Genomic DNA, 21,611 nt, shown 5'->3' with positions numbered 1-21,611 from the left:
TATTTGCTCAACTCAGTGAGTATGCTTATGTCATGTTCTGTAGTCTGCAATGACTTTGTTTTTCAGTAACTGCTTAAGCCAAAAAGGTATATAAGGACAACTGACATGATCGGCCGGTCCTTCAGAGTATTGCTTTATACTTGCTTCCACTCTGTGTGCTCAACACCCCTCCGCCAATGGCCATGTTGTTTTCGTCATACATTTTGATACTCGCGTTTTTTGGCATGCTTCCGCTGTTAAATAAATAACTTGTGTATTTTGATTCCCTTTGCCTCCATCTTTAGACAGCTTGCAATTTTTAGCAGTTTACTTTGCGTTTTATATTTTTACTCCTTGCTTACTCTGGCCAACTAAAACCAAAAACTCCCTTTCAATCTTTTCTGCTAAACTCTTAAATTTTTTAAAGTTTAACAGCGATAGCAGAAGCTTTCACCTGACGAGGTGACCCAGATGTTGGTCAAGGCACTACACACACTATTTAAAATTGCTTTCTTCATTTGACTACTGACTAAATAAAATTAAACCTTAATTGCACGTTATTACTTCGTTAAAATAAATTCATTGAAAGGAAGAAATGTAGTTCATTTCTAAAACTCAGTAAATCAGCTTTAAACTGTTTCCAGTTTTTGCATTCATCTTTAATAATTTCATGAATTAAACAAATCATGAAATTAACTTTACATAACCTTTACATTTTGAGTTTATTATACATTCCTATCATTCAGGCAATGTTCATTTGAAGTGTGTGACATTTAAGCCCCAAAATAAACTTCAGTTTTTCACAGTCTACCACAGGTGCACCTGCAAAGTCAAATGACTTACCTGTGTGTATGCAATATTGATACCATCTGTAGCCTGCACTGTTAGGTTGTAAAAGGAGCGTTGTTCAGCATCCAAAGGCCTGGCAATTATGATGGTGCCCATGGCCTTCTCAACATCAAATACACTGTCTTTGTTCCCACCTGGTCCACATAGGGAAAGTGGCAGGGTTTAAACAATGTTAATCATTTAGCCATAGTCTGAACACAAAATAGTTGCCACACTAACTACAGCGGTTGGAGACACATGCAACTTAATTAGTTCCAGCCAAAATAATTTTGCAACATGAAAATGAAATACAAATTACGACTGCTTATGTTTACACCACTGTAAAGTGAACAATCAATAATTTAGAAAATAAAATATCTGACAGTGTAAACCCATCACTAATATACTGTATAGCAGGTGTGGTTAATATGTGGCTACCGGCCAAAATGAATGCAGCTCTTTGATTCTTATCATATTTTGATATTTTGTATGTACTGTGGCTCTTTGCCAATCTCTGATTTTTATTATCTCATAAAACACCCGCAAATCCATCAAGTTCCCCTTGAAAAATAATTGGTTGTTCGGATCAGTAATTTCAGTTAAAAAAAAAAAAAAAAAAAAAAAAAAAAATATATATATATATATATATATATATATATATATATATATATATATATATATATATATATATATATATATATATATATATATATATATATATATATATATATATATATATATATATATATATATATATATATATATATATATATATATATATATATATATATATATATATATATATATATATATATATATTTGGTTGAACCAGGTAACAGCATACTATTGCATCACAGACTCTCATTATGGACTTGAGCTTAAAAAAAGAAAAGAAGGAAGAAGAAAATTTTGATATTGACATGGATATTTCCAAACAGGTCTATTGAATCATGGGTGGGGTTTTATTTTTGGTCAATTTGTGGGGAAAGTAGTTGTAATAGCTAAGTCCTTGCATATTACAAAAGGTTAGTCACACAAGGTCCTTGGGCCTATGCAGAGGAGAACATGTCTGTACTGGGAATAATGCAGTGATATGTTGTTTTTGCAAACATTAGTTGTCTTCAGTACCGAAAGCCAAGGTGATGATGGCGTCACCTGGACCAGACAGAGGAATGTGACAGCCTGATATGGACATCGACAGGCTTTCTGGAAGGGGCATCACAAGACAGCCCAAGGCGATTCCACGTGTTTCATTTGTGCACTACACTGTAAGGCATTTGAGATGCCACACTTCTGGAATATATACATACATCTTAACTCATATGAAAGAAAGTATTGTTATTTTCCTGTAACGAGACAAGAGCCAGGTAATATAAGCCGGGATCCTGTGTTTTGTTTTTCTGTATCTCTGGAATTGAATACACTTTGCAATCTCAGTTCTTCTCCATTGCGCTTTTAATTTCCCACCACAGGAAATACCGAACACATCAAGGTTAATTTTAAGAAGGAAAAATGAACATAGTTTACCCGAATTGCATTTGGTTCACAGCGTCCAGGGAGACCATACTTTTCAATAGTTCTTACATTTTCTAATTGCAAAGTAAATCGTTACCCCAAAGGCTGTGTCTTGAGCCCACTACTCTACTCGCTCTACACAGACGACTGCAGACCCACGCAGCCTGAGAACATAATTGGGAAATTTGTGGACGATACAAAGGTGGATGGGATGATAGCAGAGGAGAATGACACGACCTGAAGAGATGAGGTCCTTAGACTCAGCGACTGGTGCGCTTTCAACAACTTGGGGTTGAACGTCTCCAAAACCAGAGAATCCTGTACGTCTGATGGGACATTGGCCACTCCAGAGAGGCCAACCTGCTGATGACCTTCTACCGGTCAGCCATTGAAAGAATGCTGACCTACGCTGTGCCTGTGTGGCACTCAGGCTCCACTGAGCCGACAGGAAAAGACTTAAGGACAGCTTCTTTCCAAGATACTCAACTCCAGCTCTGTACCAAGGATTACCTAATCAAGACTTAGTGCTCACCAGTTTAATCACTGTGTACCTACTTACGTATTTATGTGACCATTTATTCATGTGACTAATTATCGATGTTGATTACTACTCATTTATTATGTAGAGTACTTATCTATCTATTACTTTTTTATTGATTATTTATTTATATATTTTATATATTGATTAACTATCTGTTTGTTTGTTGTTGAGTCCTTAGACTGAGCGAGTGCTGCCCTCTCAACAACTTTGAAAGTCTCCTAAACGAGAAAACTCATTCTGGACTTTCGAGGGAACGAGGCCGCTCTGCTCTGCATATCTCACTTGGACTACTAATTTATTCATTACTTATTAATTGATTATTTAATTTTTATTTATTGATGATTCATTTGTCTGTTTGTTTGTTGTTGTATATGTGTAATTTGTGGTGAAGTTTTAAATCTCATTATACTTGTATGACATTAAAAAGCATTCCCTTCTATTCAATATTTTTTCCAGCGCTTGAATAAGTCACTTAAAACACATGCATATATAGTACTTGTATTTCATTCAATCATTCATCTTCAATACCGCCCATCCTCGAAAGGGTTACAGGGGTTGCTGGAGCCTAATCCAACTGTCTCTGGGCGAAAGGCAGACTACACCCAAGACTGGTCGCCAGTCAATCGTAGGGCACACAGAGAGATAAACGACCATTCACACTCCCAATCATAGCGCCAAGGGCGAGAATTGAGCCCGCGCCTGCCCGTATCAAAGTCAGGCGAATGAACCTCACTCCACAAGGTGCCTCGGTTTGTATTTCCGACAAATTAAAAGCAAATCATACTTGGGTGACTTAAAGGAGCTTGGGAGAAAAAGAAAATCAAATCTTAATTGTAGCAAGGAGTATCAGCTTTAACTGGATAAAGAGGTGTTAGATATGATAGCGAGGTGGCTGCATGATTATTTTTAGGTGCCATGACATCATATTTTTAAATGTGAATGCTGGGTATGCACTGTACATAATTAGAACAATGTAATCATCTTGCCAGGAGACCGTCTTATTAGCAATTGTTAAATGCCACTAAAAACATAGTGTAGTTTATGTGTTTTGTACACAAAATAATTCGTTAGTTCAATTTCCGAACTGCTTATCCTCACAAGGGCACCAGGCAGGGGCACCCTGAATTGGTGGCCAGCCAATAACAGGGTTCAAAGAGATCGAGAACACTTCACTCTCACACTCATACCTAAGGGCAATTCCTACCCTGCATGGTTCTGGGATGTGGGATGAGACTGGAGAACCTGGGGAAAACCCACACAAGCCCAGGTAGAACATGTGAGGCATGGACAGAGAAGGTGGTTTTGCTGAATGCACTCTTTTTGAAGGGAAGCCCTTCCTTTTTGATGTGTTGGATTTTTTTTGGTGTACAAAATCTTGCAGTGGAGGAGCTTTGTGATGGAAGATTTTGTAAACTGGAGTGGCATCTGCATATCTAATAATTTTAGCCCAGTTCAGGCAAATGAGCAGCGTTGCACGAGCTACGTGACGATTTGGAATGAATTGTCGATGCCAGTATAACAGCGAGGAAAATCAAATGCTTGGGAGTCATGCATGTCGCAAGTTACAATGGATTTTGGACAACTCGGCTCTAGTGTCGGCCAACACTGTTGTTCGAGTTTCCGCCAAAGCTGGAATGAGGTTCCCGGAATACACAAGGCTGACAGTGGAGCCTAGCATGTTTAACGCCCAACTCTTTATATCAGTGTACCTTTTACCTCAATAAAGCATAATCAAACTTATTTTTGCTCATGCTGTCTTTAAAAAAAACACGCTAGCGGCTAGCATAACATACTACTTACTTAAACAACCCTGTCTTCCTTGATGAAAGTGAAGATGAAAAACAAATAATGAATAAATAAAAAAAGACCAAGTGGAAAGTTCAGTGTAAAAAATAGGAAGTGGAAGTCAGATACCTTCTGAGGAACAGTTCTGGAAGCAATTGCTCTGTAGGATATAAAACATCTCAAGGAAAGACCTGGGACCTTTCAGGCATGATGCATTGGAGGAAAAGAGGAAACAAGTGAGACACAAAGAGAAAAGGAAGAGGATGAAAAGATTGCATGAAAGCAGAGAGTGACTATAGTGAAGATAGTCACTTCTTCTAAATTCCAACTACCCAAGATTTACAATTAGGAAAATAATGCTTTTTAAAAATTATGTCCTTAACTCTACTAATTCAGTCAAAATATAAACTCCCGTAATTACTCGCATATAAGCGCGTATAAGTCGCACCCTCAAAGTTGCCTTAAAATGTTTGAATTTTAAAATGTCTCGCGTATAAGTCACACCCCTCATTGACATGTTTGAATTTTAAAATTTCTCGCGTATAAGCCACACCCCTCATTGACATTTTGCATCTCAATATTCATGGTTTTAATAGGGAGTACAAATGTGTAATCACAAGTGGTATTTCTCAGATACTGCATGAATCAAAAGCACATTAAGATGGTCCTTATCATAAGAAAATTAATATGCCTATTTAATATATGTCTATTTAAATGCAAAATATCAAATTATTCAATTTGAAAGAAGAAATACGTCTATCTTGATGAGAAACTGATGCTTTCTAAATACAGAAATTTTCTTACCAGAAGTTTAAGATGTTGTGGTAGGCATATTACTTCTAGTGTCAAAATATCTAAATTCTTTCGATGGTTCGTATTACTCCAATAGTTGTCACTTTCAAACAAGAAATAAAACAAAATAAAAATCAAGGTGAATTTTTCTTTCAAAATAAAGGCTACTCGCGTCAAGCGCAAAAAAAAATGTAGACGGCAGCACCCCGACCTCACTAAGATGGCTGTGCACCGACCTCACTAAAATGCCCATGCCCTGAGTGGGCAATGACGGGCACGTTTTGTGTTTTATGCAAGATACGTTATTTTCTCATGAATTTCATTCATAGACGTCAAAATATATTTTGTTTAGCGTTTTATCTGTTTATCTTTTCTCTATTCTGAAATAAATGACCGCATCTGCATTTTCTTGCGTCGTCTTTCCTGCCTTAATGATTTGATTTCGTGATTCTTAATGATCCCGTTTACTTTGATCTTCTTTGTACTTTATGCTTTTGCTTAGTTGTTCTGCGGCCTTTGCGACTGTACTGTCTAACTTATAATGCCTTTTCTTGCTACTGTCACAATGAAATTTCCCAAATATGGGATGGATAAAGTTATCCAATCCAATCCAATTTTGAAGTGATGTCATCGTGTCGCATCATTGTGTCATTTTTTGTTGCATTTTTTTGCAAATCATGTTTTTATGCGCATATAAGCAGTACCCTCGATTCAGTCAACATTTTTTTGGTCCGACAAAAGTGGCTTATATGCAAATAAATACGAAAAGTAATAATAATAATAATAATGAGAAGAAGAAGAAGAAAAAGAAGAAGAAGCAGAAGAAGAAGAAGAAGAAGAAGAAGAAGAAGAAGAAGAAGAAGAAGAAGAAGAAGAAGAAGAAGAAGAAGAAGAAGAAGAAGAAGAAGAAGAAGAAGAAGAAAAAGAAGAAGAAAAAGAAAAAGAAAAAGAAGAAGAAAATAATAGTGTTAATCATAAGAAATAATAATAATCTGAACAAACTCAAAACTATCTTAAAAATTGAAAACCTTTATTATCATGGTGAGGACAAAATTTAAAAATAGATTGGTCTTGTGTGCCCGCATTTTGCTTTCATTATTTTTTTAAGTTGTATTGCTGTATCATAGGATCAATTATTATCCTTATTATTATGGTTGTACCATATCATGCCATTAGTGATATTACCACTATGTTATTTCTATTATTTTTCAAATATTGCTAAAGTTAGGCTATGATGACATGAAATGTTACATATGACAATAAAGGCATCCAAGTCAATTCACTTCAATTCAAATGAGTATATAGAAGGGAGGTACAAAAATCTTCGACCGAACAAGTGATGATTGTTTCAGAGATGCCGTGCACATGAGAAACACTTTTTTTAGGTGTAAGAAAAATCCCGGGAAATGTCTAAACATAGTTTGTGGTGTTCCTTTTAAGCATGGCTGTTGCTTGAAAGGTAAAAAGCTATTTTGGTTAAAAATCAGTAGCAAACTTAAAGGCATATCACAGCAGGGTACTTCACTAAATTGAATAGTTGGAACTTAATTGCTCAACCCATAGTCCTTTTCTTTGTAAAACAAACCAAAAAGGACAAAACATCTTTAATCCCATTTTGCAGTTTTGCATTCACACTTTGCTTAGTTTTATTACTGTGGCGGCCAGCGTTTTAGTTTTTTTTTTAAACAAAGAAATTAAATAGTTATTTGGTGGAGGGTGTTCAGGGGGTGGTTCATATGCAATGTGATGGAAATTGGATCAAATGGACATTGTCGATATAAGCCTTTACAATTTTGAGTCTGACCACACTCAACACATAAAATGAAGTGGAAGGCGAGTGGTTAACGCTTTCAGCCTCACAGTTCTGGGATCGAGGGTTTGATCCAAGGTCGGTTCTCACTATGTCAAGTTTGCATGTTTGTGGGTTTCTTTCCGGGTGCCCCGCTTTTTTCACACGTTCTAAATAATTTCATGGTAGGCTGTTTACACACATAATTCCTCTTATATATGAGTGTGAATGGTTGTGTCTTGTGCCCTACGATTGGCTGGCCACTAATTAAGGGTGTGTCCTGCCTGGTGCCCATACTCTTGCTTGGATATGCTGCAGCACTGCTCGCGACCTTTGTGAGGATAAGCGGTTTAGAAAATGAATGGATAAAACTAAGTGGGGATTCCGGTAAGGCATCTATTATGTTGTTTTAATCCAAATATTTTCTTCAAGACAAACGGCTATGATGGAGAGACAAATGAAGTGTGGCCAATGAGTTGGGTTGTTTGTTGAGGTAAACTGCAGTAAAATATACCGGCATTAGATCTTAGCATCCCGCCTAGCTGCACCTAAATCACATTTACATGTGAACCAAAACAAAGGCATTAGCCAGCGGTATTGCCCCAGGGAGCATCGTCAAAAGTGCAACATTACAAATCCTGGTTTTAATTTCGGATGATAAACTATTTGGTTTTCAATCGCCAGGTTTTTTACAGAGTCGAGACGTTGTAATTTTAAGATATTTCCCATTCGGTAGATCATGTGCGAATGAAATCAAAATGCCTGGACTGTGCATTTTTGTCTTTTTTTTTTAGTCACAGGGACCATATTAAGGTGTAGTTTTAACTTGTACAGTACTATCTCATGTTTATTGTTTTTTTCATATTTGTATTCCATGATAAAACCAACAACAATACGTAAACATACTGTTTATTTTTTCTTTCGGTTAGGCATAGGCTCTTGTAATGGCTATAAGAAAGCTGATAGCAAAGTTACATTCATGATTTTTTGGGGGGAACAATTTTAATACTTACTGGATATCCTGATCATTTATTTATTTTTGAATACTTTGCAACAACATTCCATCATTTCTATTTTATTTTATGCTGTATTTGACTTCCGGGAAAAAATACTACTACTCGGACGATTTTTGTTCCAATTCAAGCTATGAGTGTTAGTTTGGCCACAGTGATAATTGTGCCATTCGCAATGCAGTTTAACTGTAAAACAATAATAGGTTAAAGATTTCTTGCAACAAAAATGTTGAAAAACCAAAGCAAATAACAACAACACATTTCTCAGCATTATTGTTATCACAATTAAAAAGTTGAGATATACTAACACAAATTATAATTATATTGTAAATATACGTGTATATATATATATATTTATATATATATATATATATATATATATATATATGTATATGTACATATATATATATATATATATACATACATATATATATATATATATATATATATATATATATATATATATATATATATATATATATATATATATATATATATATATATATATATATATATATATATATATATATATATATATATATATATATATATATATATATATATATATATATATATATATATATATATATATATATATATATATATATATGCATATTATTTATTTATTTATTCATTTATTCATGAATTTATTTATTTATTAACTGTGTGGTTTTTAATCGCGAATTGATGTGGCTACGATTCTGACTGGATGCTGGTTATGAAGTATGTCAAAAATACTGCCTCTCAAGCTTTGAAATATATGCACACGTTTGATTTTAAATCAAGCAATCTATTGTGCTTTCAAAGAACAAATTAAAAACTATTGACTCTTTTAATAGGAGCAAATGGGCCTGTTCTTAAAATGGCCGACAAGTGACGACGTCTAACTTCTTTGCCTCACATTGCGCATAGGAAATCTAGTCTGTATGCCGGATACCTATGGGAATACCAAGCAAAAAAAAAGGAAGACGAAGAAAAATATGTGATATTCCTTTGTCATCATTTTAATAAAAAAATTAATAAATAAATTTTATTTATTGCCTTTTATTTTAAAAACAGTCGTTTGCGAGTCCGGCCGTTGCTTAACAACGCGTATCGGAAAAAGTCTGTATACGAGATACCTATGGAAATCCCAGGCAAAAAGAAAAAGAAGGAAGACGATGAAGAATAAGGGAATTTCCTTTGTCTTCTCTTTAATAAAATATTTAAATAATTTTTCAATAAAATAATTTTATTGATTGCCTGTTATTTTAAAAACAATCGTTCGCGAGTCTGGCGTCGAGTTGTTCGCCGACGAAATGTCCGGCGAAGATTTGTCTGGCGACGATATGTCTGTTCGCCGTAGTGTCCGTCGACAAAATGTCCGGTCACGTCTTTCTACTGTGACAACGAAATTTCCTGAATACGGGATGAATGAAGTTTTCCAATCCAATCCCAGTCATATATTGTGACCTTTAAATTACACAAATAAAAACATTAAAAATCTAAATTTTAGATGCAATGCTGTAATACTGAAAAAGTCTGATATCGACTAAAATAAATTATCTTCCTGTTAAACATAGTAGGGAAAAATGTGTCCTGGGATATATACCAAGACATGTAAAGACAGAGAGAAAAAGTTATGTCACAGCCAAAGTACTTGTCAAAAAGTGTGTTTACTACTAATGCTCAGTAAAAAAAAAAAAAAGATCGACACCGTGTTCACTGAATTTTTACTGACTTTTCTTCCCTCCTAATGTTGAAATTAGTGGTTGGAAATAATAAATTACAGTAAAAACTCCTAATAATTGGATCAAATCACTTACTACACCAGTAAGTACTGGAAATAATGCAGAAAGGATAAGCTTAGTGCAATTCATGAGACAATCTCTTTAAGCCTCCCAAGAGAAATCAACTTTGACGTATTAAAAGGCATATTTGTTCTCAGTATTGGACTATAAAACTATAGCTGAGAATGTTGAAATTTGATTAACATACTACTGTATATATTGATCCATTTGGCACAGACACAATATATCAGCATATAGTGAATTAAAAAATATAATTCAATAATAACAAATTGAGTGCCTAATTTAAATTTAGGTACTATATATGATTCTTGTTTAGTACTCATAAAGTTCCTTACAGACTGATGGATTAATTATTTTCCGACAAAACCGGCAGCATATATCTAGAATTGCTGTTGCCATAGTGACTGAGATGGGCAAGGCAGAACGGATTAAAGAGTGAGTCAACAGTATCTGAGCTGCACTGATATTGAAAGGATAGTATATTGACGTTAATAAGCCATTCAAATAACACTCAACTGATAGTCAAGAACAAGAATAATAAAAGTATACCTGTGATATCAAACCAAACAGGGGCTGAACTTCGCTGCATGGATACCACACCAACAATCTCAGTGACTTTGTCATTTTCCATAACAGTAAAATTGTAGAAAGGCTCATCAAACAGAGGAGAGATGGCTGTTGGAGAAGGACGACGGATCCACTCAATGTGGAGGCGAGTTGAGGAGGACTTCTGAGGACGGCCATTGTCAGTTGCCTTAATCTAAGGAAAGAAGTAATCAAAATGGATGCTAAAAGGACTATGCGTCTTAACAGAGTGTTAATGAAACACAATTGGTTTAAATTGCTTATCTTCACAATTCAATTGTTCTTGTTAAATTGAATTTTTACTACAACATACTGTCAGAATATCATAGCTGCCAGCAGGAAAGGGCTTGCGAGATGACACTAATGCTGTTTTGGGATCAATGAAAAATTTTCCATCATCATTGCCATCAACGATGCTGTAAGAAAGATCACTGTTGGGTCCATCATCACGGTCATAGGCAAAGACCCGATAAATAGGCTCGCCCTTCTTTCTCCGGTCCCTCTCTGGTAGTTTGACCTGGTAGACCTTCTCTGGAAATGTTGGCTTATTGTCATTTTCATCTAGGACCTGGACCATCACCCACACGGCACTTTGCCTCGGACTGAGTCCACCATCTGTCACCAATACCTAAAAGAGGAAGAACAATATTATGAATGCCTTTGAATTAGTATATGAGGTTGAACTCCTTGGAAATTTGACTAATGCATGTGTTCATTAACTCATTCATTCATGTTCTGAACCGATTTGTCCTCATTAGGATCATGGAGGTGCTGGAGCATATCCCAGCTGGCTTCGGGCCAGAGGCGGGAGACACCCTGAATCGGTGGTCAGCCGATCGTGGAGCACAAGGAGACGGATAAACATTCACGCCCACAGTAGGGGCAATTTAGAGCGTCCAATCAGCCTGCTATGCAGGTTTTTGGAATGTGGGAAGAAACTGGATTAGCCATAGAAAACCCACGCAGGCCAGGGGAGAACATGCAAACTCCACACAGGTGGAACAATCTGGATTCGAACCCAAGACCCCAGAGCTGTGAGGCCGACGTGCTAACCATTATATTTGGAAAAACTTGTAGTAAAGCTGACATCTGCCTCCTCACGAGACAGTCGTTGAAGCCATATTTGAATTTAACTTTTGAGTCACACTCCATGTGCATTTCTTATGTGCATACATTTTAGGAAACAAATTGCACTTTATCTGCTCAAATTAAGTGCAAACATGTTCTATTGACCTTTCATTTTTTTGTTCTGGATAAGTTATTTTACAGCTACATAAGAGTATCATAAATACACATTGTTATTCTGTATCCCTGCAAATCATATTAACGTGACACTTTGATGGTTCCTGGCCCTTATAACACATTGTTCATTACATACCACAAGGTCAAGTTCTGTAATGGAGAGCTTTATTAAAAATAAGGACTGGTTGTACATTTAAGGTAAGCGTACTGCCTGCAGACACAGCACTTAATGCACAGGTTTAAATCACCAATTTGGAAACTAAAAACTATGAATTCTTTAGAAAACAATACATGATTGGTTTGTATTACAAAGTCTACCACAATTTGGTTTCATTCCATTCAAGAGCTTTGACATTACTGACAAGTTTGCTGCTGAAAAATTTGGGATGTTGATCGTATGCTATTTCACCTACCTAATTTTTTCTTTAGAAACTTTATTCAAATTACACTGAAACCTAACAAATAAAATAAAGGAATAAAGTTGTATGTGTTGTAAAAAAGGATTTTAGCATTTGCATTGTAGACATAAATACTCTCCACAGTATTCATTTCCACGACATTTTGAACACACGCATAATTATTAAAATAAAACCATATCCAGGTCGGTCCTTCTGTGTCGAAATTGCAGGTTTTCTGCAGGCCTGTGTGGGCTTTCTCCAGGTACACCAGTTTCTTCCCACATTCCAAACACGTGCATTGTAGGCGGGTTTGACACTCTAAATTGCCCCTAGGTGTGAGAGTGAGTATGAAAGCTTGTCACTCCCCTCGTACACTGCGATCGACTGGTCACAAATTTACGGTGTACCTCGCCTCTGGCCCAAAGTCAGTTGGTATAGGTTCTAGCACTCTCCATGCCCCTTCTGAGGTTAAAGCGGCCCGGAAAATTAATGAATGAAAACTACAGTCATACCTCTACTTATGAATGTCTCTAGGTACGGAATTTTCAGGTTACGAAAAATGTTATAAGCTAAAGAGTGACCGGGATACCAAAAACTTAGGAAATTCCCCAAAGAGTAAATGCATTTCCTTATCTGTTATTTCATTTTGAAAATATTGTCTCGGATGCATTGATTCTGACTTTGGAACATGGCTTACCTCTACTGGAGCCTTTCGTCACACTCATTCTATCTCATAGTAATGGCAATAATTCACATTCAATTCAATTCAATTGGCTGTCTTACGACAACCACTATCCATGTTTCAAGATTCTCTCTTAGATACCTGTCCACCACATCTAAATGCTCCCCTTATTAATAATTGCAATTCCCATTATTAAGCGAACAAAAACCGTACAAATCCAATGTAGCACATATTTTCACACACACATAGGGCACCCATAAAAGTCTAAAATGTATGTAGTACTACAAAGTGGACGGCTTAAGGGCCATGGTAGAATGATCTTTTTGCCGTCATCTGGTGGACAAACACAAACATTACGTCTCCCAATATAACAGCCGCGGAGCGACTATTTGATTATTATTCATTTTAAGACATCCGTAAATAATTTCCTTACAATTTTTTCTCAGGTTTGTGTTTACCCTCACATATTTCATGCAAAATTGTGACACAATTACCTATTTTAAAGGGTTTAGTTAATAGTTGTGTGAGGAACGGGGAACAAATTAGAGAATTTACAAATAAACCTCTACGTACGAAATTTTCAAGTTACAAAAAAAGTTCTTGAACCAATTAATTTCGTAAGAGGTATGGCTGTACATCATTGAAGTTGTGTTGAATGAAACTTTTACTGCTATTATTTGTAATTAAAAAGAATACATTGTATAATAATATAAAACTCAACTAAATTAAAATTTTCCTTAAAAGCTTCTAATAATTCGGTTGCGCAAAGCAAGAAATGATAAAGTTAATCATGTATTTATATTGACTGCAAATCATCAAGCACAAAAAGGGTTTTATTTAAATGTAGTGATGATAGCACTAGATTTCTAGCTGTCTCTGTGGAAGTAGTTGTTTCAAAATTGGTATCGCAATCCAGCAGGAGTAGCTCCAACATAGTCAATTGTCACCTTAACAATCGCTGTGCCAACATCAGCTTCAGTCGGCGTCAGAAAAGCTTATGAGTTAGCCCAGTTGAACCTTCTGAGTGCAATGTTCAGCAATTCTTTGTTGTTGTGAATGTAATCACTATCTTTTTTTCTATGCCATTCTTTGAAGTATAGGTACTGACGACCACTGTACCAACACCTGTCATTAGAATCTTCTGTGGAAGTGTATAATTTTACTATTTTAACAAAATAGTAAAAAAAAATAATTTAGACGGTTAGAGGAGGTATTTGGCTTCTACAGAGAACATGTTCAGGGGAATATTGCATTGATGTGTTGTTGTTGCCAACATGAGTTGTCTTCAGTAACGAAAGCCAAGGATGGCCTGGACCAGACAGAGGAGTGTGAAAGCCTGATATGGACATCGAAAGACTTTCTGGAAGGGACATCACAAGAGAACCCAAGACGATTCTACGTGTTTCATTTGTGCACCAAACAGTAAGGCAGATGAGAAGTCAAACCTTTGAAATATATATGTACGATTTATGTTTTTTGCATATTTATCAGACACAAAGGTTTCAGATCACCAAACCGATTTAGTATGACAGAGACTACCCAAATAAATAAAAAATGTAGTTTCAATAGTATGATTTTATGTACCAAAGCAGAAAAAATTACAAACTTGTCTGGCCTTCTGTGAAAAAGTAATTGCCCCCTGAACCTAATAACGGGTTGTGCCACCTTTAGCAGCAATAGCTGAAATCAAGCGTTAATGATATATTAGATTAGATTCAACTTTAATCCTCTCATATTTGGGAAATTCAGTTTGTAGCAGTAGAAAGCACAGACACAGGAAAATACAATGTAGACCTAGATGAAGCTGGAAGCACACACAGTAAGCCCACACAAGGTCAGGACTTTCTGCAAACTGAGGCTGAAAATCTGATCCACGCGGTACTCAGTCGATTCCCCCAAAGACGTTTGGACGACTGATGTTTGAGCGCGGGACAGCTCGCTGCCCGGAGGTTTGGGTGGCGGAAGATTTGCATGCTCGCCTCGCCCCCGGATCGTGTGTGTACAAGTTTGTCAACTTCGGCCCGCGAGCCATATACAGCCGACCCGTTAGGATTCTTAATCCGGCCCACCGCCGGCGTTGTCCAAATTATAGTAAAAATCAATGACGTCCGATTCATGTTGACTGAGTTGCAGATGCTATTTCTGCTATTAGTCTATAGGATGAGTTTTAAAAGACAGCAATGGGTTTAAATCCAGCCGCAATGAGCTTTTAATGATTAAATAAAAATACTGAGGATTTTTAGACACTATAACCGGGTTGATTTACCCAGCCAGCAAAAATGCACTTTTAACGCATGTACCCAACCCAATTGCAATGAATTAATGTGTCCACCTGATGGGAGAGTTCTGCCGATTAAGTACAAAAATTACAAATGCAATACAAACTTAAAAGTTATGTACAAAGGGAAATCACAGATGGCAGTTTTTATTGAAACAGTAAACTGTGTGTGTGTGTGTGTGTGTGTGTGTGTGTGTGTGTATGTGACATGCTAAAGTGTTTAATTTATTATATTATTAAACAAATAAAAGTAGGGATGTTTCAATTGGATGTTTTCCTTATTTGTTTAAAAATAATAATAAATGAAACACTTTATGATGTCACATATACACACATACACCCACAGTTTACAAGAAATTACGATTCACTCGGACAGGACTGCCCAGAACCGCTACACACATATGGTCTGCCTTGTCGATGTCCCTTTAACTCAGCTAAGATGGAACATCCACGAAGGGGAGGAAGAAGCTGGACTGTGGGAGCGCATATGTGCCGCTCTTAAAGGGACAGCGACAAGGCAGACCATATGTGTGTAGCGGTTCTGGGCAGTCTTCTCCGGGTGGAATGATCACAGGTGTCGGGGGTAGTGACAACTTCCCAGGTCCAACCTCCGCCACCCAAACATCCGGACACCCAAACCTCTGGTTGGCGAACTATCCGGACGCCCAAACCTCCGGTCGGCGAACTATCCGGACACCCAATCCTCCGGGCGGCAAGCTGTCCAGCGCCCAAATGGCAGTCACCCAAACGTCTTTCGGCGATTCGACCGGCCACAAATCCGCGTAGTCCCTCAGTACTCTGGAGCTGATCATCAGGACCGGTAGCCTTCTTAGCCTGAATGGTTCCAAAAATGTCCAGGACTAGCAGAAAGAAACCAAGCTAATAGAACAATGATTGCTTCAGACACGCGATGGGTGGAGTCGAGTCCTAAAGTTATGAAAAAAATAAAGTAAAAGGTATAAAGTACAAAGTAAAGTAAAAAGGAAAGTATTAAAAAATATTATTATTTTTTTTTTTTAAAAGATAGAAAAGCTGTAAAAACAATGAAACGAGTAAGAGAGGATGGAGCTTCTGCCACCGTCTGGCCATATACAGAAAAAGACATTGTAAAACTAGATAAAATTGGAACCACACACAGAAAGTCTTCCCTTCCACAAGGTATATACAGTGGGGTAAATAGGTATTTAGTCAACTACCAATTGCGCAAGTTATCCTACTTGAAAAGATTAGAGAGGCTTGTATTCTCAACCTGGGTAAACCTCAACCATCAGACAGAATGTGGAAAAAAATTGAAAATCACATTGTTTGATTTTGAAAGAATTTACTTGCAAATCATGGTAGAAAATAAGTATTTGGTCAATACCAAAAGTCTCAATACTTTGTTATGTACCCTTGGTTGGCAATAGCGGAGGCCAAACGTTTTCTGTAACTCTTCATAAGCTTCTCACATACTTGCTGGTATTTTTGGCCCATTCCTCCATGCAGATCTCCTGTAGAGCAGTGATGTTTTGGGGCTCTCGTTGGGCAACACAGACTTTCAACTCCCTCCACAGATTTTCTATGGGGTAGAGATCGGGAGACTGGCTAGGCCACTCCAGGACCTTGAAATGTTTCTTACAAAGCCACTCCTTTGTTGCCCTGACTGTGGATTTGGGATCATTGTCATGCTGAAAGACCCAACTATGTTTCAACTTCAATGTCCTTGCTGATGTAAGTAGATTTTCACTCAAATTTTCAAACAGCTCCAAAGCCCATGCTTCACAATGGTATAGTGTTCTTTGGATGCAATTCAGTATTCTGTCTCCTCCAAACATTAGAACCTGTTTCGACCAAAACGTTTTATTTTTGTTTCATCTGACCATGACATCTTCTCCCAGTCATCTTCTGGTTCATCCAAATGCTCTCTAGAAAACCGCAGATGGATGTGTACTACTTGATCAGGGGGTCACGTCTGGCAGTCCAGGATTTGAGTCCCCGAAGGCGCATTGTTTTCTCTCTGGTGTCTTTCAAAACCTCTTTGGTCTTGGCCATTGTGGAGTTTGGACTGAGGGTGTGGACAGGTGTCTTTTGTACTGATAATGAAAACAGATGCTATTAATACATGTAACGAGGGGAGACCCCGTCAGACCTCTTTAGAAAAAGTTAGACCTCTTTGATAGCCAGGAATCTTTCTTGTTTGTAGGTGACCAAATACTTATTTTCTACTCTAATTTGGAAATACATTCTTTATTTTCCGCATTATGTCTCTCCTGGTTGAGGTTTACCCATGTTTACAAGTACAGGCCTCTCTAATCTTTTCAAGTAGGAGAACTTGCACAATTGGTGGTTGACTAAATACTTATTTGCCCCACTCTAGGTGGTTTCCCTGGATTACATTTGGTCTATGGCGTCCAGTGAGACCACAAACAAGCATAGTAGGCTGATGGTACACTCGAAATAGCCCCAAGCTATTGGTGTCCCCCGCCTATGGCCTGGAGTCAGCTGGGATAGGCTCCAGCACCCCATGCAACTCTAATGAGGATAAAATGGTACTTAGACGGTCGCCGGATTTTTGGTCGCTGGACGTTTGGTCACCGGATGTTTGGTCGCCGGACGTTTTGGTTGCCGGACGTTTGGTCGCCGGACATTTGGTCGCCGGACGTTTGGTCGCCGGACTTTTGTTCGCGAGACGTTTGGGCGCCGGACATTTGGTCGCCCTGACGTTTGGTCGCCGGACGTTTGATCCCCCAGACGTTTGGTCTCCATTGGTCTTTTGGTCGCCAGTCAAATGTAATTTTGAGAGCTGGTTTCAACAGTACTTAGATATTAAACAGTACTGATATATTAAACAGTACTGATATATTAAACAGTACTGAGATATTAAACAGTACTGAGATGTTAAACAGTACTGAGATATTAAACAGTACTTAGATATTAAACAGTACTTAGATATTAAACAGTACTTAGATATTAAACAGTGCTTAGATATTAAACAGTGCTTAGATATTAAACAGTACTTAGATATTAAACAGTACTTAGATATTAAATAGTACTTAGATATTAAACAGTACTTAGAGATTAAACAGTACTTAGATATTAAACTCTCTCACTCATGAATCAAAAGTAGATATTTAGATATTAAACTTTTTTTGAGAGCTGTTTTCAACAGTACCCACTCTCTCTCACCATTTGACTGGCAACTAAAAGACCGGGGACCAACAGGGACCAAACATCCGGCGACCAAACGCATGAGCGACCAAACATCCGGCGACCAGACGTTTGAGCGACCAATCTTCCGGTGACCAAACGTCCGGCGTCCAAACATACGGCCAGGGATAGAATGGTTCAGAAAATTAGATGAGATGAGATATTAAAATATTTGTGTGTAGTTGTATGGGTTTATTTATGTTTGTTTTGTTTGTTTACTCAAATTACAACTGTTGGATTTAAAGTGAAACAACATATCTTCAGTAATTTTTAAATAATAAGTGACACACTATGCTCTTTAGTGCTTTTTGGAATTTCTGCATTTGTTTTTCTTTCCAGATTAACAATGTATTTCTTGTAGCAAATGTATTGCACATTTAAAGGCACAGCCGTGACTACTGAGGATAATCTGTACAGAGAGCAAATAAGGTAATTAGATGCTACCTAAATTGTGTCTATGCACCCCAAGAAACTCATGTTGCAATTGGTTATTAAGCCGGCACATTTAGGGGGTGAGAGGACTTCGCCAAACAAACCAAGTATGTTATTCAATCATCCCCTGCCTCAGGATTGGCACCAGCACCCCCGCAATCCTAATGAGGATAAAGCGGTTTATAAAATTAGATGAGATCTTCCAAGCTACCCAACCTTATATATAGGTCGCAGTGATTGTGTTGTTTACAAATGCTGTTGTTTTTGAAAAACAACATTTTACTTTTAATACCCAACACATTACACCACTAAAACTGATCTTTATAAGATGCCATTTTACATAACATTTGTGTCCAGCTGCCTGCTCGTTGTTAAAATGCTCACTCACCTCTAAGACATGTTCAGTTTGTTGTTCACGGTCTAGTTTCCTCGAGGTTGTTGTGATCAGGCCTAAAGCAGAAAACAACAAAACAATATATATGAAACTTTGATTCCCCAAATGGGATACAATCATTGAACTAATGTCTAGATTACAGGTAATTTTATCAGATTGAAAGACTCATTTATCTTCTGTCCCACGCATCCTCATAAGAGATGCCGGACGCAGCCTAACCAAGCCAGCTTTGGGCGAAAAGCAGACTACACCCTTGACTTATCACCAGTCAGCCGTAGGTGACAGATAGACAGACAACCGTACACACTCTCAATCATGGCGCCAGCAGTGGGATTTGAGCTGGCGCTTGCATACACCTAAATCAAACGAGTGAACCTCCACACATCAGGTGGCTATAAATATTGGAACTCTATTATTGTATGAACGTTGAATATATATACAAAATTAACTGTTGTGATTGTGTCTGCAATTATCTATTCAAAGAATATAGTTGTTGTGCACAAAATATAAATTAAAAAACAGCGTGAATTTGGGAACGTGTAATGACGAACACATACTATGGAGTCCTATAATTGGATTTATTAATTGGGGATTGAGTCTATTCAGGGGTTGGCCCTTACCAGGCAAAGTACTTAAGACATGTGCTGAACAACTAACACAAGTTTTCACACATTTTCAACCTGTCAGTAGAACAATGGCCCTTAGGGTTAGGGTTGTCAAATGTACTTAGAAATTAAACCCTAACCCTAATTGTCCGTTTTGTTTACAATGGATCTGACGTTGGAGAAGTAGATGCTTGGCAGCGGTGGTTTGAGTGGTTGTTTCTTGAGCTTACCCAACAAGCTCGCTCAACCACCACGCTTCTGTTTTCTCTCCTGACGTCGTCTCCTTCGCCGACCAGACCTAATAACAAAAAATAGGGGCCCCCTCTAAATTTGCGATCTCTTCCAGAATGCTGTGCGTGCGATGGAAGTTGCTAGAAACCGTAAATCTTTACTGGGAATTGATGGTTAATAATGGTTATATTTGGCTCCAAGAGGAGGCGGGGGGCTTTCTCCACTTGCCAGGAAGAAGGCCGAGCCACCTTGGTTGGACAAGTCAAAGACAAAGTCGCCTGCTGAGAAGAGGTCAGGCAAGACTTCTTCGAATTGACCGTGACACCGAAAAGAGCTACATGGGCTAGAAGGGCGAAAGCATCTTTGGCAGCCTGAGTGCAGAATTGACATGCCCCAACTGAGGGGGGACGCAGACCTACCCACAAAATGGGTGAATAACATCGGGGAGAGGGAGAAAACAAAGGGGAGTACGTTGAACTGCTGGGTCGGAGGGGCAACTAAGGGTGTACGTGTCCTTTAGGACGATGGAGATGTACATCACTGAATGTCTTCCAGGCAGGTTCCATCAAGGGGGACTGAGGAATCCACACCCGCTGACGTGCCTGTATGAGGAATGACACAATTTGGTCAATTACCCTTGTTACCAGGGCAAAAGGTGGCATGGCCACCTGCATCGCTGCATCAAGGCTGCCAAAGCAGACTACAAAAGGAAATTAGAAGATCAATGTGGTAAGCCATACAGTCCCTCACCAACCACAAGGCCTGAGCTGCAACTCCTGTGGACCCAGATGCGGCACCGGCAGAGAAGCTCAATAACTTTTTTACCCGCTTTGAGTCCCAAGGCCAGGACTTAGTAGCACCACATTAACCTCCAATACACCAACCTCTGGAAAATGCTTCACCCCATTCACCATGGAGGTAGTGGACATTAAACATGTGCTCCGTGCCGTCAAGTTCAGGAAGACCACATGACTGGATGGAATACCAGGCAAAGTACTTAAGACATGTGCTGAACAACTAACACAAGTTTTCACACATTTTCAACCTGTCAGTAGAACAATCCACCATCCCAGCCTGCCTAAAATGGGCCACCATCATTCTAGTACCCAAGAATTCCCCTGCAAACAATCTGGGCGACAATCGCCCAGTAGGTCTCACACCAATCATAGCTAAGTGCTATGGAAAAGTGGTACGGAAACACATCAAAGCTTGTCCTCATCCACGATCCGCATCAGTTTGCATATCAGCAAAATAGATCCACCCAAGATGCAATAAGCTCTACGCTCTACTGAGCCATCTTGAGAAAAGAGGGAGATATGTCAGAATGCTCTTCATTGACTATAGCTCAGCCTTACTAACACCATAATACAGGACCTTCTTATCCCTAAATTGGCCAACCTGGGGCTCCCGCCTTCCTCTTGCTCATGGAATAAGGACTTTCTGGTGAACCGACCCCAGCATGTGAAGTTGGGTTGCCACATCTGCCAGCATGCTCAGCACTTTCTCGCCTCAAGGCTGTGTGATAAGTCCACAACTTTATTCGCTC

At 38.1% G+C, this 21,611-nt stretch overlaps 1 protein-coding gene across 7 annotated transcripts in view; it reads right to left on the bottom strand.

Annotated features, from left to right (window-relative positions):
* fat3a (FAT atypical cadherin 3a) overlaps window positions 1–21,611 on the bottom strand; it is a 129,295-nt gene that overhangs the window by 65,982 nt on the left and 41,702 nt on the right. For 4 of the 7 annotated variants that reach the window (XM_077722408.1, XM_077722403.1, XM_077722404.1 and 1 more), the window contains exons 4-8: window positions 19,224–19,285; window positions 10,931–11,245; window positions 10,582–10,792; window positions 4,778–4,846; window positions 823–962 (exon numbers count right to left, since the gene is read on the bottom strand). In XM_077722408.1, the coding sequence (XP_077578534.1) occupies window positions 823–962; window positions 4,778–4,846; window positions 10,582–10,792; window positions 10,931–11,245; window positions 19,224–19,285 (797 nt within the window). Of the gene's footprint in view, window positions 1–822; window positions 963–4,777; window positions 4,847–10,581; window positions 10,793–10,930; window positions 11,246–19,220; window positions 19,286–21,611 lie in introns of those variants that run through there. The other 3 variants (XM_077722405.1, XM_077722407.1, XR_013327089.1) reach the window with 2 other exon arrangements.

This window comes from Stigmatopora nigra, chromosome 8 (genome assembly GCF_051989575.1).
Source record: "Stigmatopora nigra isolate UIUO_SnigA chromosome 8, RoL_Snig_1.1, whole genome shotgun sequence".
NCBI classification, from domain to species: Eukaryota; Metazoa; Chordata; class Actinopteri; order Syngnathiformes; family Syngnathidae; genus Stigmatopora; species Stigmatopora nigra.
Note: the sequence above shows the minus strand (reverse complement) of the source record. Positions and strands in the feature narration are given on the sequence as shown.